At 42.3% G+C, this 13,987-nt stretch overlaps 1 protein-coding gene and 1 non-coding gene across 4 annotated transcripts in view; both read left to right on the top strand.

Annotated features, from left to right (window-relative positions):
- LOC127005179 (transportin-1-like) overlaps positions 1 to 13,987 on the top strand; it is a 45,154-nt gene that overhangs the window by 23,198 nt on the left and 7,969 nt on the right. For 2 of the 3 annotated variants that reach the window (XM_050873853.1, XM_050873854.1), the window contains 12 exons: positions 1,703 to 1,894; positions 2,007 to 2,124; positions 2,881 to 3,083; positions 3,844 to 3,993; positions 4,267 to 4,428; positions 4,818 to 4,925; positions 5,421 to 5,579; positions 6,314 to 6,401; positions 7,393 to 7,491; positions 8,037 to 8,132; positions 10,394 to 10,469; positions 13,555 to 13,729. In XM_050873853.1, coding sequence (XP_050729810.1) covers positions 1,703 to 1,894; positions 2,007 to 2,124; positions 2,881 to 3,083; positions 3,844 to 3,993; positions 4,267 to 4,428; positions 4,818 to 4,925; positions 5,421 to 5,579; positions 6,314 to 6,401; positions 7,393 to 7,491; positions 8,037 to 8,132; positions 10,394 to 10,469; positions 13,555 to 13,729 — 1,626 coding nt within the window. The remainder of the gene's footprint in view (positions 1 to 1,702; positions 1,895 to 2,006; positions 2,125 to 2,880; positions 3,084 to 3,843; positions 3,994 to 4,266; positions 4,429 to 4,817; positions 4,926 to 5,420; positions 5,580 to 6,313; positions 6,402 to 7,392; positions 7,492 to 8,036; positions 8,133 to 10,393; positions 10,470 to 13,554; positions 13,730 to 13,987) is intronic. The other variant, XR_007758365.1, reaches the window with a different exon arrangement.
- On the top strand, positions 3,415 to 3,606 carry LOC127005311 (small nucleolar RNA SNORA53). The gene has a single exon (XR_007758426.1). It is a non-coding gene; the product is annotated as a small nucleolar RNA SNORA53 (small nucleolar RNA).

Genomic DNA, 13,987 nt, shown 5'->3' with positions numbered 1-13,987 from the left:
GAAGTAATCAAGCAATAAAAAGATTAAAAAATGGAGAGGCAGCAGGAATTGATGGAATTACAGCAGAAATGTTGAAATGTGGAGATGTAGTTACTAAATGGATGGTCAAGATATGTGAAGTGGCATAGGGGGGGGGGTGCCAGCAGACTGGACCAAAGCCATCATTGTCCCAGTTTACAAGGGGAAGGGAAGGAGAGGGGAGTGTTGGAGTATACCCGGAAAGGTATATGGAAGTCATAATAGAGAGGGTGCAAAGATTTACAGAAGAGAAAATTAGTGAAGAACAAGGAGGCTTTCAGGAAGGGAAGGGGATGTGTGGATCAGATATTTTCCTTCAGGATTGTAGAAAAAAAATATTAGCAAAAGGGAAAAAAATGTATGATGCCTTCATGGATTTCGAAAAGCTTATGATAGAGTCGATTGGCTGGCATTGTGGGACGTTTTAAAGATATATGGTGTGAGAGGAAAACTGCTTAATGCAATAAGTATCTTTGTATGATGTGTGTGTGTCCATGTGTAAAAAGTGGAGAAAACAAAAACAAATTTTTGATATAAAGGTGGTGGAGGCAGGGTCACCATGGTTGTTCAATATTTATATGGATGGTGTTATGAGAGAAATGAAGGGCAAAGTTGGGGAACTTTGAGTAGAAATGTATGCTGAGGGAAGGAAGTGGGTGCTGAATTCAACCTTATTTGCTGATGACACAGTGCTCATTGCAGTAAAAGGAGAAAGCTGAAAGTAAATGTCAATAAAAGTAAAGAGGAGTAGAAGTGAGGCTGTGGATTTTGTATGCCCGTATAGAGTGGGAACTGAATGAGAAAAAGAATGCAAATAATTTTGAATGGTGAAGAAATGGAGGAGGTTAATGAGTTTTAAGTACCTTGGATCAGTTATGTGTAAGCATGGTGGTACAGGAGACAAGAGAAAGAGCTTTGCAAGGAAGAAAGGTGGTAGGGTCTTTGGGATGTATCATGAATGGCAGAAGTGTGAGCATGGAAGTAAAGAGGGATTTGAGAAATACGGTAATAGTACCAACATATGCAAGTGAAACGTGGGCCTGGAATGAAAGTCAGAGGTCTAGAGTGCAGGCAGCGGAAATGAGTTATTTGTGGTGTGAGTAGAATGGATGGAATGAGTAATGAAAATGTATTTAAGCGTTTTGGAATGGGTCGCGTGGGTGAAGGGAAAAAGTGTGGAGTGGTGGAAGAAGTGAAGCGACAGACTTCAAAGTGGCTTGGCCACATGGAGTGAATGGAGGAGAGAAAGATGACTAGAAGGGTGTATGTGAGTGGGATAGAGGGAGGGAATGTTAGAGGACGACCTCCAGTGAAATGGATAGATAGGGTGCAGGAGTATGTCAGGGAGAGGGGGGAAAGATCCGTGAGAAACTTTGAGCAGGCAAGGAGGGAGTGTCTGGATAGAGATGAAAACTCTTCTGCCATGGCCATCTCCTGGTGGGAGCTCTTCGGAGCAGGTGTCAAAGATGAATGAATGAATTAATTAATTTATCTCAGTTGATGTCAAAAACCTTGCTTCACCACCACTATCTCGGACCCAAACTAACAAAGCTACAAGGACTTGAAATAAATCCTTGACTCATATTAACAAAGCCACATTGACTCCCTTCCCCTACCCCATTGGTACACATAAACTTACTTCACAAACACCAACTAATTGCATCCATCCCATCTCTTCCACTAGGGTGACGTGGAGGAGGATGAGAGTGTACCAGACCGCAGTGAGGACATCAAGCCTCGTTTCCACAAGTCCCGCCACACCATCCGCCATGAGCCCATGGAGAATGGTGGCAGCGGCGGGGAAGAGTTTGCTGATGACGAGTCAGATGACGGACTGGACGACGACTCTTCTCTCTCTGACTGGAATCTACGGAAGGTGAGGGAGTTATGATGATATTTTGGTTTGTGTATGTGTTAGTATGTTATCCATGTTATTCCCTCGCCTAAGTAGCTCGCTGTAATGGGTCCTTTATTTCTGCCCCCCTCAGTGCTCAGCGGCGGCCCTGGATGTATTAGCCAACGTGTTCAGGGAGGATATGCTGCCAGTGATCCTGCCTATACTGAAGGAGACGCTCTTCCATCAAGAGTGGGAAATCAGGGAGTCAGGTGAGGGGTTAGAACCTGCTGTTGCTGTGAAGACCATTCCCTCTGTTATCTCCACCCAGCGGTTTTTTTTTTTTTTTTTTTTCTTCATTTTTTCCCATTCATATGTGAAGTTAATGTTTCTGATGGCTCTATTCCATCCTTCCTGGCCATACATATCCTCTGATAGTTGTTTTTCTCAAATACTCCCTTTCTCATCCTCTCATGTCCCTGTACCTCTGTCTCCATCACTCTTCTCAACATTTCTTCTCATCATTTGGCCTTACCATTATAGTCCTTCCTATACTCTCCACCTAAAAGGCCATCATATCTATCCTTTCCACACAAGTATCTTAAAGTATCTTCCTCTAGTCAAGTGTCCTATCCAGCCTCTCCACCCAGGGAACCACAAGGACACACAAATATATGTAAAATCTCTGCTAGGATATAAGGAGCTTGAGAAGAGACTAGTCAGTGTTCTTGTGGCATCCCCTGAGAACTACTTAGTTTTTTACCAGTCAATTAATTCTCAGGAGCTGCCATTATAGGCTGAGTGGCCTTTTATTTCCTCATATCCTTGTGTACCTTTGTGATCAGCTGAAATGATAAAGGAAGATAAGTTGGTCCGTTGGGTGGAGACGTCCAGTTTATGGTGATATGTTATGAAGACTTCTGACCTTTTTTTAGTATGCGAGTCATGTTTTAGGAAAAGGACTTTATTAATCATTAAGTGTGAGACAGTGTTAGATTACTCTGTGACCTCCCTCCCCCATGATTCAGGCATCCTGGCTCTGGGCGCCATCGCGGAGGGTTGCATGAACGGCATGACGCAGCACCTGCCCGAGCTCATCCCCTACCTGATCAGCTGTCTGCAAGACAAGAAAGCTCTTGTCCGCTCCATCACCTGTTGGACGCTTTCTCGGTACTGTCATTGGGCGGTGGTGCTGCCCGACCACACTTACCTCAAGCCGCTCATGTATGAGGTGAGGCCCTCGTGGGGGACAGGAGATGGTGTAATGGAAAGACACTTTTTACATATTGTACTAGTGTTTGGTACTTAGAATTTTCATATGCAGGGTTGTCAATGTTGCAGTTTTCCCACCAAAATGGACTTTTCAGAAGTTTTGCAGGAAATATTTGAAAGCTGTGAGTTGCAGTTGTTTCACATTGGCCACAGTTTTCTTTGATTCTAAAGATTTTGTACAGTAATGGGTTGAAGGGCCTTTTTTTTTTTCTCCTTCCTATTTGGCCATTTTGGGGAAGTTTATGGGTAACCCTGATCATGTGTCAGAATGAGAGAAAGAATGAGGGGTTAGCATGCTCCTTAGATCCACCAAATGGGGCTTTCGGGCCCACCAACTTTACCGGTTGGACATCGTTGGTGAATGAGTCATAAGCATGCAAGACAATGCACCTCCTTCTGCCAGCTGCACCGCCCCCAGCCACATTTTGCCTCTTTGGCGCCGTGACCCTTACTGGGGGGGGATGGCTGGTGCTGGGGACAAACAAATAAAACTAGAAAGCTATGGTGACCTCATTCAGGGTATATTCACCAGTTTGTGTGCACCCATCCAATTATTACTCATCTTGAAGAAGACAGGAAAGTCTCTGAAATTGAGCTCTCACCTAATTCTCACTTTGTTCTTACTTAAAATAAAGAAGCACTGGACTTGATTATAAAAGTATGGTGAAGGAAGAGATGGGAAAACGCACTTAACTATCATTCCTCTTCCCATCTGTCAGCTGCTGAAGTGTGTGTTGGACAGCAACAAGCGTGTGCAGGAAGCAGCCTGCTCAGCCTTCGCCACCCTAGAGGAGGAAGCGTGCACGGAGCTGGTACCTTACCTGGCAGATATCCTCAAGACACTGGTGTTTGCCTTCAAAAAGTACCAGGTGAGTCACTTCTTTTGGGGCCTTCTGGTATGGTGAAGTAAAGTCAGTAGAAAAGATACTTTAGTAGACTTAGTATTAGTAGCTTTTTTCTTTGTGATGGGGAGAAGAGAAATTCTGTATTGTAATCTTTATACTTACTATTCTCTATTTCAAAGACCACTAATATTTTAAACTGGTGAATATTGAGAAGTTATATTTTTCCTCTTATACGTAACCAAAGATACAACAAATGAACTGTCATACTCAGCGTCACGCCTTTCCCTTTCTCCACAGGCCAAGAACCTTCTGATCTTGTATGATGCGATTGGGACCCTGGCAGACTCAGTGGGCAACTACCTGAACAAGGAGGAGTACATTCAGATGCTGATGCCACCGCTCATTGAGAAGTGGAACGTTCTTAAGGATGAAGACAAGGACCTCTTCCCCCTGCTGGAGGTGGGTGTCCGTGGTGGCTTGGTAGCGGCAGATCACTTTCCTTTATACCATTACTCTTAACATGGATGCAGTGCTTTTATCCCTGCATTGCCAGATTGTCATATTCAACGGTTTCACACCCCAAAACTCGTACTCATGCAAATTACACTATTCAATTAAAGTTATTGATAACTGTTAATTATTGAAGTTTTTTGGGGTCAGAAACTGGAGAGTACAGTATGCAGAGTACAGTAATCTGAAAACATTGCAATATCCATCCATTTGAATCCCTTTTCATTCATTTTTTTTCCCATTTACCTTGTTAAATTACTTATTCATGTCTGGTTGTTGAAAGTTATAAAGATACACGCTGAAGAGTCGGAGTAATCAACAACTTTCCTTTATTTCAGTGTTTGTCCAGTGTAGCGACGGCTCTGCAGTCTGGCTTCCTGCCGTACTGTGGCCCCGTGTACCAGCGGTGTGTGTCCTTGGTGGAGCAGACCCTCAACCAGACTATGGTGAGTACCCAGCACCTCGTAACACAACACTTTCTGACAAGTTTTACCACGAAATTCAACACTTTTCCAACACTTGACAAGTTTTTTTTATTTTTTATGGAAGGTAAACTAGTTGACATCCATTTTCTCTAGTTCTTCCTCCTTTATATGAATCTAGATCACTCAAGAACCCAACAGTTTGGTGAGCATTGAGCACCCTCGCTGCCTATAAACAAACCACATCCATCCATAGTGATGGATGATTACTCTTGTAGCATTAAGGAATTCCACACCTGTTGTTGAGAAGGAGTCTTTGGAAAGTTCCAGGGAAGTGCACTGTTTGGGGTGGCTATTTTTATTGTTTACATCAGAGGCACTTCCTTATAATTTCATTACCTCCATCACTCCTCTCACCCATACCCTCCATCTCTCCTCTCACCCTTAACCTCTAACTATCTCTCTTCACCCTTAACCTTCATCTCTCTCACCTTAACCTCCATCTCTCCTTCTCTCCAGGCACATGCTCAGAACCCAGGCCAGTTTGAGGCGGCTGACAAAGACTTCATGATCGTTTCCCTTGACCTTCTGTCCGGGCTGGCTGAGGGACTAAACGGACATGTGGGCCAACTCGTGCAGCAGTCCAACATCATGCAGCTCCTCTACCAGGCCATGCAGGTGAGTCAGGCGGCCCAGTGCATGCAAACCTCTTGTAACCTCTAGTACGCTTTATAGTTAGTCTTTATTCATGTTAATTTCAACAATAAGCCCTGTCCTCACCAGCCCACCATCCACCAGTAGGACTTAACTTCTCCAAGCATCCATTGACCACATGCAGCCTGATTAGGAGAGGGGAACATGGCTTGCCTGTGGATGCTAATGATGAGTGAAGGGCATATTTGCGAAGTTAATGGGATTGAAGCATTGGTCAAGTTTGAGGTGGCTTTGTTTTGTATTCATTGTCATTATTTTGTCTTATTCTGCTGATGTGTGAGGGTGCAACCACAGAGTTTATATCTGGGGTTGTGCTTGTTTTTCCATCATGACTAGTGGCCTGGATGCACACGCCTCAGAGCACAAGAAAGTGTGTTCACTGTCTTGGTGAGGAGTGTTGTGTTTCAGAGCTGCAAGTGATGGAGGAAAACAAGTGAATGCAACAGTCTTAAAAGATGAACCTCCTGCATCCTCTCACAATTAAGTTGCCTAGCTAATGATGAACTAATCCAGGTTGTAGGTAGAAGTTTTAAGTCAAGATGAGCAACCCCTTCCTAATACTTTTTCCTTCATATATTTTTTGCGTTGTTAAATCCTAGGTAGTTGTAAGACCATGATTTTTTTTCCTAGATGAAGATTAATTCGTTATCCACACCCTGGGAGCCCCTAAGTTCTAACCTTGTGCCAATTTCTAACAGGACCCCATGCCAGAGGTTAGACAAAGCTCGTTTGCTCTGCTGGGTGACCTGACCAAAGCATGCTTCCAGTATGTGGCTCCATGTATATGTAAGTAGATGGTTGCTCTCAGTTCAGACTTGGTTCATCCACACCATCTTAAACCCAACCAGTCAAGAGTGCGTGTGTGTGTGTGTATATGTATTTGTATGCGTTGTAGGTAATGTTTGTAGTGATTGGTAATAACTTAACCATCTACAAACACATGAATAAAGTAAAAGAGTGTCTTTCTGTGGTTCCAAGGTATCTAAGTGACAGAACACTCATTACATTGAGAGAGAGGATGACTATAGTCAGTTCCATGAAAGCTGGCAGATTTTTTCCTTCAGGGGTGAACTCACAGACTTGGCATCACTGCTTGGGTGACGGTCTCTGCACCGCTCATTGATAAAGCACATACTAATTGATGAAGATATTATTGCATTAGTTTTTTCGGTGCAATCTGTTACCTTACTACTCAAAAAGGATTTGGGTAGGAATACAAAGTCAGTTTTATGCACGTTAGAACAAGTTAAGAATTGGCCAATGAGTGTGCTGTATCGTCACTCAAGCAATGATACCAAGTCTGCGAGTCCATCTTTGAAGTCGTAGGCCCGCCAGCTCTGGTGAAACTGACTATAGTAGCATGTCTGTAAAAAAAAATTTACAAAGTTTACAGGTGCATGACATGATCAGGTTGATGTTCTTTATTAGTGTGTTATGGAAGTGTTAAAGTGCAGTTATCTTTTTCCATTCTTCTTTTTAAAGTTGGTCTTTTTCCACTGTTTTAAAAAAGATATACTAGGTTGGGTGTACATTTATCAGTTAAGACTGAATTGATATTTTCTATGTAAAGATTGGAAATAAATTCATGTGCAAAGTCTGGTTGCTGGAGAGAGTGTTACAATATAATTTCCTAACCAAATGTTTTTTTCACTTTTGTCTTTCTCCTCTATCCACTTTTTTGTCACTTCTATTTTTTTCTCTTTCCTATCACTTCTTTCCCTTCCTTTCCTCTTCTTGGCCTTCTGTACCTTAATTCCCTTCCATTTCTTTCATGCAGCTGAGTTTATGCCGATACTTGGCCAGAACCTCAACCCAGAACTCATATCAGTCTGCAACAATGCTACCTGGGCCATTGGGGAGATATCAGTCAAGCTTGGTGAGTCTGTGTGTGTGTGTGTGTGTGTGTGTGTGTGTGTGTGTGTGTGTGTGTAAATCACCATGGTGTGACCACTTGATAGACTCTTGATCACTAGTCAGTACTCTGCCCGTATGAACTTGGGGCTCAGGTGATGGATCTCTGGGTATGGCTGAAACCTCACACCCACACACACCTTATAGACAGGACACAATGCCACACTGACACACAGTAAACCAGTAACTGGTGGGTGGATAGGATGCACAGATTAAAGGAGACTGCCTATCTGTCTCTTCGCTGGCCAGGGATCAAACCTGGGACGTTTCGGTTGTGAGGCAAATGTGCTAACCACTGCATTATGGAGAAGGTATCTGTGTGTGTTTACGTATCCACCTAGTTGTGTATGTGTGTGTGTTTTTGAGAGAGAAAATCTACCTGTCTTATGTCTTAGTGTGTGTGTGCACGTGAGATTTATTTATTATTATTATTTTTATTTATTTATTTATTTATTTTTTTTTTTTTTGTCCTTCTGTTTATAATCTCTGGTCCTCATGTTTCCATTGCAGGCCCAGAGATGAGGGTGTACATCAACTTGGTGCTTAATGACCTCATCTTCATTATCAACAAGCCCAACACACCCAAGACATTGCTTGAGAACACAGGTAAACCCTCCCTCCCTCCTCATCTGCCCACTCACACCTCATCCCCTCCAGACCCCCCCACCAGCACCATCCGTCACATAATCCCCTCCCACTGCCTGTCCCTCCTACCCAACGACCATTGCATATTCCTTTGTTTATTTGATTTTATATAATCAGATATTAGTGACCCTCATACTCTCACCCTAAGTCACCTTGATTTTATTAAATGACAGTAGTTTATGAACTATGATTTTTTGTGTGTATATATTGATTCACATCAATTATTTTTGCCAGGGTGGGGTCGTAGTCAATTAATTTGAAGTAAATTAATTTATTATTAACATTAGTGATTTGTTTTCTTAAATTTTGAACCAAAATTGTAAAGTAAAGAGCATATATATAATACATATTTAACTGTCTTCTCCCCATAAAGTTCCTTCCCATTCCATGTTTTGTTGTTGTATTGTTGTCCCAGTCAGGCACAGACTCCCAGGCAGGAAGGCTGTTGGCAGGACATGGAAGGTTCTGATGTTATTTTCCGCCATCTTTTGGTGTGTTTTCCCCACCTGTGGAGCACAGGATTGAATGAGCATTTTGGGGGGAGAAGGGGGGCAAGGACTCCACCTCAGACTTTCATTGTGACAATTGTGTGTTGGAATCATAGTCATCATCATGGTTTTGGATGACAAAACTTAAAATATACATAAACATTGCATAGTCTTTTGTACTGGGTGATATTATGCCCACCATTGAACTTTTATTTCTTGAGACTTTCCTTGACTCACCAACCTGCTTGTGTGGGAAAATGGTGATGGACATGTCAACGTTTACTGTCATCTCCCTCCATCGATAGGCAGCCAGTCTGTACTGGGAATCTGTGCCTCGGTGACTCATTAAAATCTATTAGTGCTAAGAAGGGACAAGGTAGTTCAGTCACCTTAAGAATAAATGGGATACCTGCAGCTATCAAGACCCGGTTTCTACTAGTCCAGAGTAGACTGTCACAGCTTAACCTATTGCTCTGCTGTTGCTACAGTTTATGCATCCCAAGTTAAGGGGATGATCCACACTAGCAATACTTAGACTGTAGCTTCCTCTGCCTCTTTGCTACATATTTAAGAAAAAAAATTCCATCTTGCACCACTAGACCACCTCTCCATTTGCATTTCAATATCATGCAACTCCACACATTACCTTGCCATAATAATACCACATCAAACCACAGCAGGAAATAACACTACACAACAATAAAGCATCTTATTGCATCATACCATCACATACATTACACCACACAACACAATCATATGTCAGTATACCAAACTATACCATCACACCACCCTGTGTAGCCCCCAACAGTCTGCTCCACCCAAGATAACACATGGACAGTGTATCTCCCCACCACCTCCCTGTCACTGTCACCCACAAGTGTTGCTGTCCAGTATTGCACTACCTTGTCCTGACTCACAGGGAGGAGGCAGGAACACCTCAGGCCAGGCATCAGCCGAGGTTTTCAGTTTTGAATATATTTTATTTCACTTGCAACTTGATTGGGTTATATAGATAAAGGTTTATTTTGAGTGTTGGAAATAGTTAGATTAATGGATGTTTTTGGTGTGTCTGGCCTGTAGCTGTGCCCCTCTTCCTCCCCAACACACAGTATGTCCTAAGTAAGGTAAATGATTTACTAAACTTCATCAGTATGCCTTACAGAGTGGCCAGTTTGATGCTTGTTCTTTTAGAAAAGTACGTAATCCTCTTAGCCATTCTGTGTAAAATACAGTACCCAGCTGGGCCCCCGGGTCTCCCCCCCAGGCTGGCCTGGGGCCCTCCCCAGTGTAGGCAGCCTGCCCTGTAGCCTCAGACAGTTTTTCACTTGTTTGACATTATTATTATTATTATTGCCATTATTATTACTGCTATATTGGTTATTTAATGATTGTGTCACTAGTTTGCAGTCTTTTTTTAAAGTGATTCACTTTGTATACTACACTTGAGGTATATTAAAGCAGTCCAGTTTATTATATAGATAGATATCTATATATTATATATATTTATACTGTTGATGTTTTAATCAGTAATTAATGATTTTGTATCATTATTGCCTTGTCACTCAGTTTCTCATTTTTTATTATTAGTATTATTATTAGTACTATTATCATTATTATTATTATTGTTATTATTATTATTATTGTTACCAATTTCCCCCATAGTTTGTTATTATCATTATGTCATGGTTTTCTTTCTTCTTTTCTTTTTTTCCTGGGTGTTGCTGTGCTCTTTAGCCATAACAATTGGACGCCTAGGCTATGTGTGTCCCAATGAAGTGGCTCCCCTCTTGCAACAGTTTATCAGGCAGTGGTGTGTAAACCCTCAGTTTTCAGTTGTATCTTCCATTTTAGCATTGATCTCCACAGTTCAGTGTTTACAGTATCCTACTACTATATTACAATTTTTTTTCATTATTATTATCTTATTATTATTAATACTACATAAATACCATTAATTTGATTTATTTACATTAAAGCCTCTAACAATCACATTGAAAACAAAAAGAAAATAATAGAAAATCATAACATTTTTTCAGTCAGTAAATTTGCAAATAGTCAGTTCTTTGAAAACAATTTTTTGGGCATATTTAACTCTTGTAGTACCAGGCTGGGCTGGGCAGCAGGGTGCGGGGGCTGCTTGGCTGGCGGCGGGGCACCTCGGGGCCTGTCTCCAGCCCCGGGCAGCTGTGGGTATCTGTGGGGGTTCTATGGCCACCTGGGTACCCACTCTGGCTGGAGAGAGAGAGAGAGAGAGAGAGAGAGAGAGAGAGAGAGAGAGAGAGAGAGAGATGGGGGAGAGGTGAGTCCAGCCCTGCCCTGCCCCGCCCCACCCTCACGCCCGCTGCCCAGCCTGAGCCCCACACTGGTAGTCAGCTCATGGTGTGGGTGTAGCGTTGTCGCCTGGCCTTGCCGCACCATCATTCCCCCTCACTCACTACAGTGCCACCATTCAGCTCCTGTACCCTTATTGCTCTCCTCTGGCCCGAAGCAAGCCGCATCAACTCCTTCCTCCACGGTGCAGCCAGGCCAGGCGTCAGCGTGCCTGGTTCTGCCTAGTCCAGTAGTGGTTCTGTGTGTGTGTGTGGTTCTCTCCCTTTTTAGTGATATTTTTAGGTGTAATTGTTTATTATTATTATTATTATTGTTGATTTTTTTTTTTTTTTTTTTTCTAGAAAGTTAGTTCACTAGTATTGACCCATTTTATTTCTTTATATTTTATTTTAGATTTTTATCTCCATATGAGAACCTTATTTAGTTAAACATCTTTTTTGTTATTTTTTTCATTAAGTTTCTAAGCAGTAGTGTTTTTTGTTTTGTATGTGTATATGTGATTGTTTATCTCTGCTCCCTACCATCCTGCCCACTTATCTACCCTTCCTTCCTGTGTGGATATGTGTGTGTGTGTGTGTGTGTGTGTGTGTGTGCTGGTGGGCTTGAGAGAGCATGAATGTGTAAGAGAGAGAGAGAATCACATGGAGAAATGGAAGAAAATACAATTCATTTATTTATTTTTTTGTTTTGTTTGTTTGTTTGTTTGTGTGTGTGTGTGTGTGTGTGTCTATTCATTTCTCCCTCCCCTATAGTAATCATAACACACATCCAACCTGAACCAAATCACCTTTCCCTTCCTCCCTCCCTGTGTTCCCTATGTGTTTGCTTCAGTGTTCAGTGGTTCCCCTCCCCCACAAAGCGTGTTCTCCCCTGCACCGTAAGCTTTGTGAGTTAATTTTTCTATATTCCTCTTGGCTTCACATATTTGTCATAGTTCTTGGTAAGAGAAAGTCGCGTGTATATATATACGTGCTTTAAAGTGTTAACCCTCGCCCCCTTGCCTGTCCCTCCCCATTCCTCTTTTATCTTTTTCACACCCTTTGGATTTGTTTCAGTCCTTGTTGTCTTTTCCTGTCCTCAGACTTTCATGACTTTGTTAGTATTTCTTCCCTTTTCTTTCAGCTCTTACTTTTTCTTTTGCATCCTTTCCACATAGCCCAATACTATTTGCTTTATTCTTTATTATCTTCCCTTATTGTGTCTTCTTTTTCACCTCCCACCCCGGTTTCTTTCACCTCTTTTTCTTTGATTTGTTTCTTTTTTATACACATTACTATTTTGCATAGACCAACTGCCAATCTTTCTTTTGATTTTCCTAATATCTCCTCCCTCGAGTTTATTTATTCTTCGTCACCTCTTCTTCCTTGCTTCCATTCTCTCCAGTTTCACCGTTTTGCATTTCATACTGTTATCACTACCAAATCTAAAGCAGCTGGTCTTTCTCTTGTCTTTCCACCCTGAAGAATACTCAGTCTAAAACATTTACCAGTGTTTCTTATGTCTTCCTTTAAAAGCTCTCTGTCTCCACTCCATTCATGATCCCCCTACACTCCATGCCCCTCCGAACCCTGCCTTGTCCCTTGGCTTCTCTTTTTCAAGCATGGTATGAGAGGATTCCTGAGTTTTCCCCCCATTCTGCTGAGTTGAGTGGAGCTGTGTTTGTGTCAAGTGTGGAGTTACTCTTCTACCCCCTGAGTTCCCCTTCTGTTCTGTTCACCTTCCATACAAACCTCTTTGGACTTTTAGTAGAAGCAGCAGCAGCAGCATAGTAGAATTGTACATTATTATTATTATTCTTATTATTGCCGTTATTATTATTATTGTTCTTATTATTCCGATGGCTGACTCGTTTTCCTTTTTTTGGGTAGACTGTAGTCCTTGTGTCCAGAGAGAACATTTAAACATACAACTACTGTAGCCTAAAAAAAAATAATTGTAAAAATGAAAGGAGATAGAAGAAAAAAGAGCGAGAAAATGTTATAGTCATTAACAAACAGCCCCTCCCCCGCCCCGTTCAAAATAAAATGATAACGAGTCAAATTAACAACACTCTGTCCAATGGAGGTTTGCGTGGAGACGTGTTCTGTCACTGTGTGTGTCTTATTATTCTCATTATTTTATTTTCGTCCTTTATTTTAGCCCCTTGTGGAGGCTGCCTCAGATCGGTTAGGCTAATCCGTACTTTATCCTCTCTCCCCCCACTCCCCACCACCTCCATCGTCATCACCGCCACATCCATTTCCACTCGCATCAATACCAAATCCACTTTCTGTTGTCTCTTCCTCCATTCCCCCTTTTTCCTCATCTCTCAAATTCTCTCCCACCATGCCCTTGTGCACTTTCGCCTGTCACCTACTTTTCACCTCATTTTATCTTACACACGCTCACACAAAACAAATATTATCCCACGCTGCAAACACCAATGCACACCAAAATATCCATCCACTCACTCTCACTCCATTCCTCTATACAAATCCAACACTATTTACACTCACTCACTCACATATACTTAAAACAAAACCCATTTCATACACATTCACACCCACACATACACACAACCACAGGTGCATCTCACTGCGCAACATACGTGACAACGAAGAGAAGGACTCGGCGTTCCGTGGGGTCTGCAACATGATCAGTGTGAACCCCGGTGGAGTGGTGGAGGACTTCATCTTCTTCTGTGATGCCATTGCCTCCTGGATCAACCCCAAGCAGGACCTGAAGGAGATGTTCCACAAGGTTTGTAGTTTTGTATGCTGGAAAGTGTTGCTACATGTGTATGAGTGGGCTATGGAGGTGTTTGTATGTAATAAGTCAGTGGGTGTTGGTACGTGTGTTTGATAGGAGCTGGGTTGTGTGTGGTAGTATCCCAGGTGACTGCATGTAGGTAGGCTGAGTTGAGACTTGGTTACAGGGGCTGCTTTTCTCTGTCCTCACTAACATTCTATGATGACTTTCTCCTAATGGTATAGTCACTGCTTTGCTTGAAAGGCTTCT

Source organism: Eriocheir sinensis, chromosome 29, assembly GCF_024679095.1.
Source record: "Eriocheir sinensis breed Jianghai 21 chromosome 29, ASM2467909v1, whole genome shotgun sequence".
In the NCBI taxonomy this organism is placed as follows: domain Eukaryota; kingdom Metazoa; phylum Arthropoda; class Malacostraca; order Decapoda; family Varunidae; genus Eriocheir; species Eriocheir sinensis.
The sequence above is the reverse complement of the archived record's forward strand: the minus strand, read 5'-3'. Positions and strand labels throughout refer to the sequence as shown.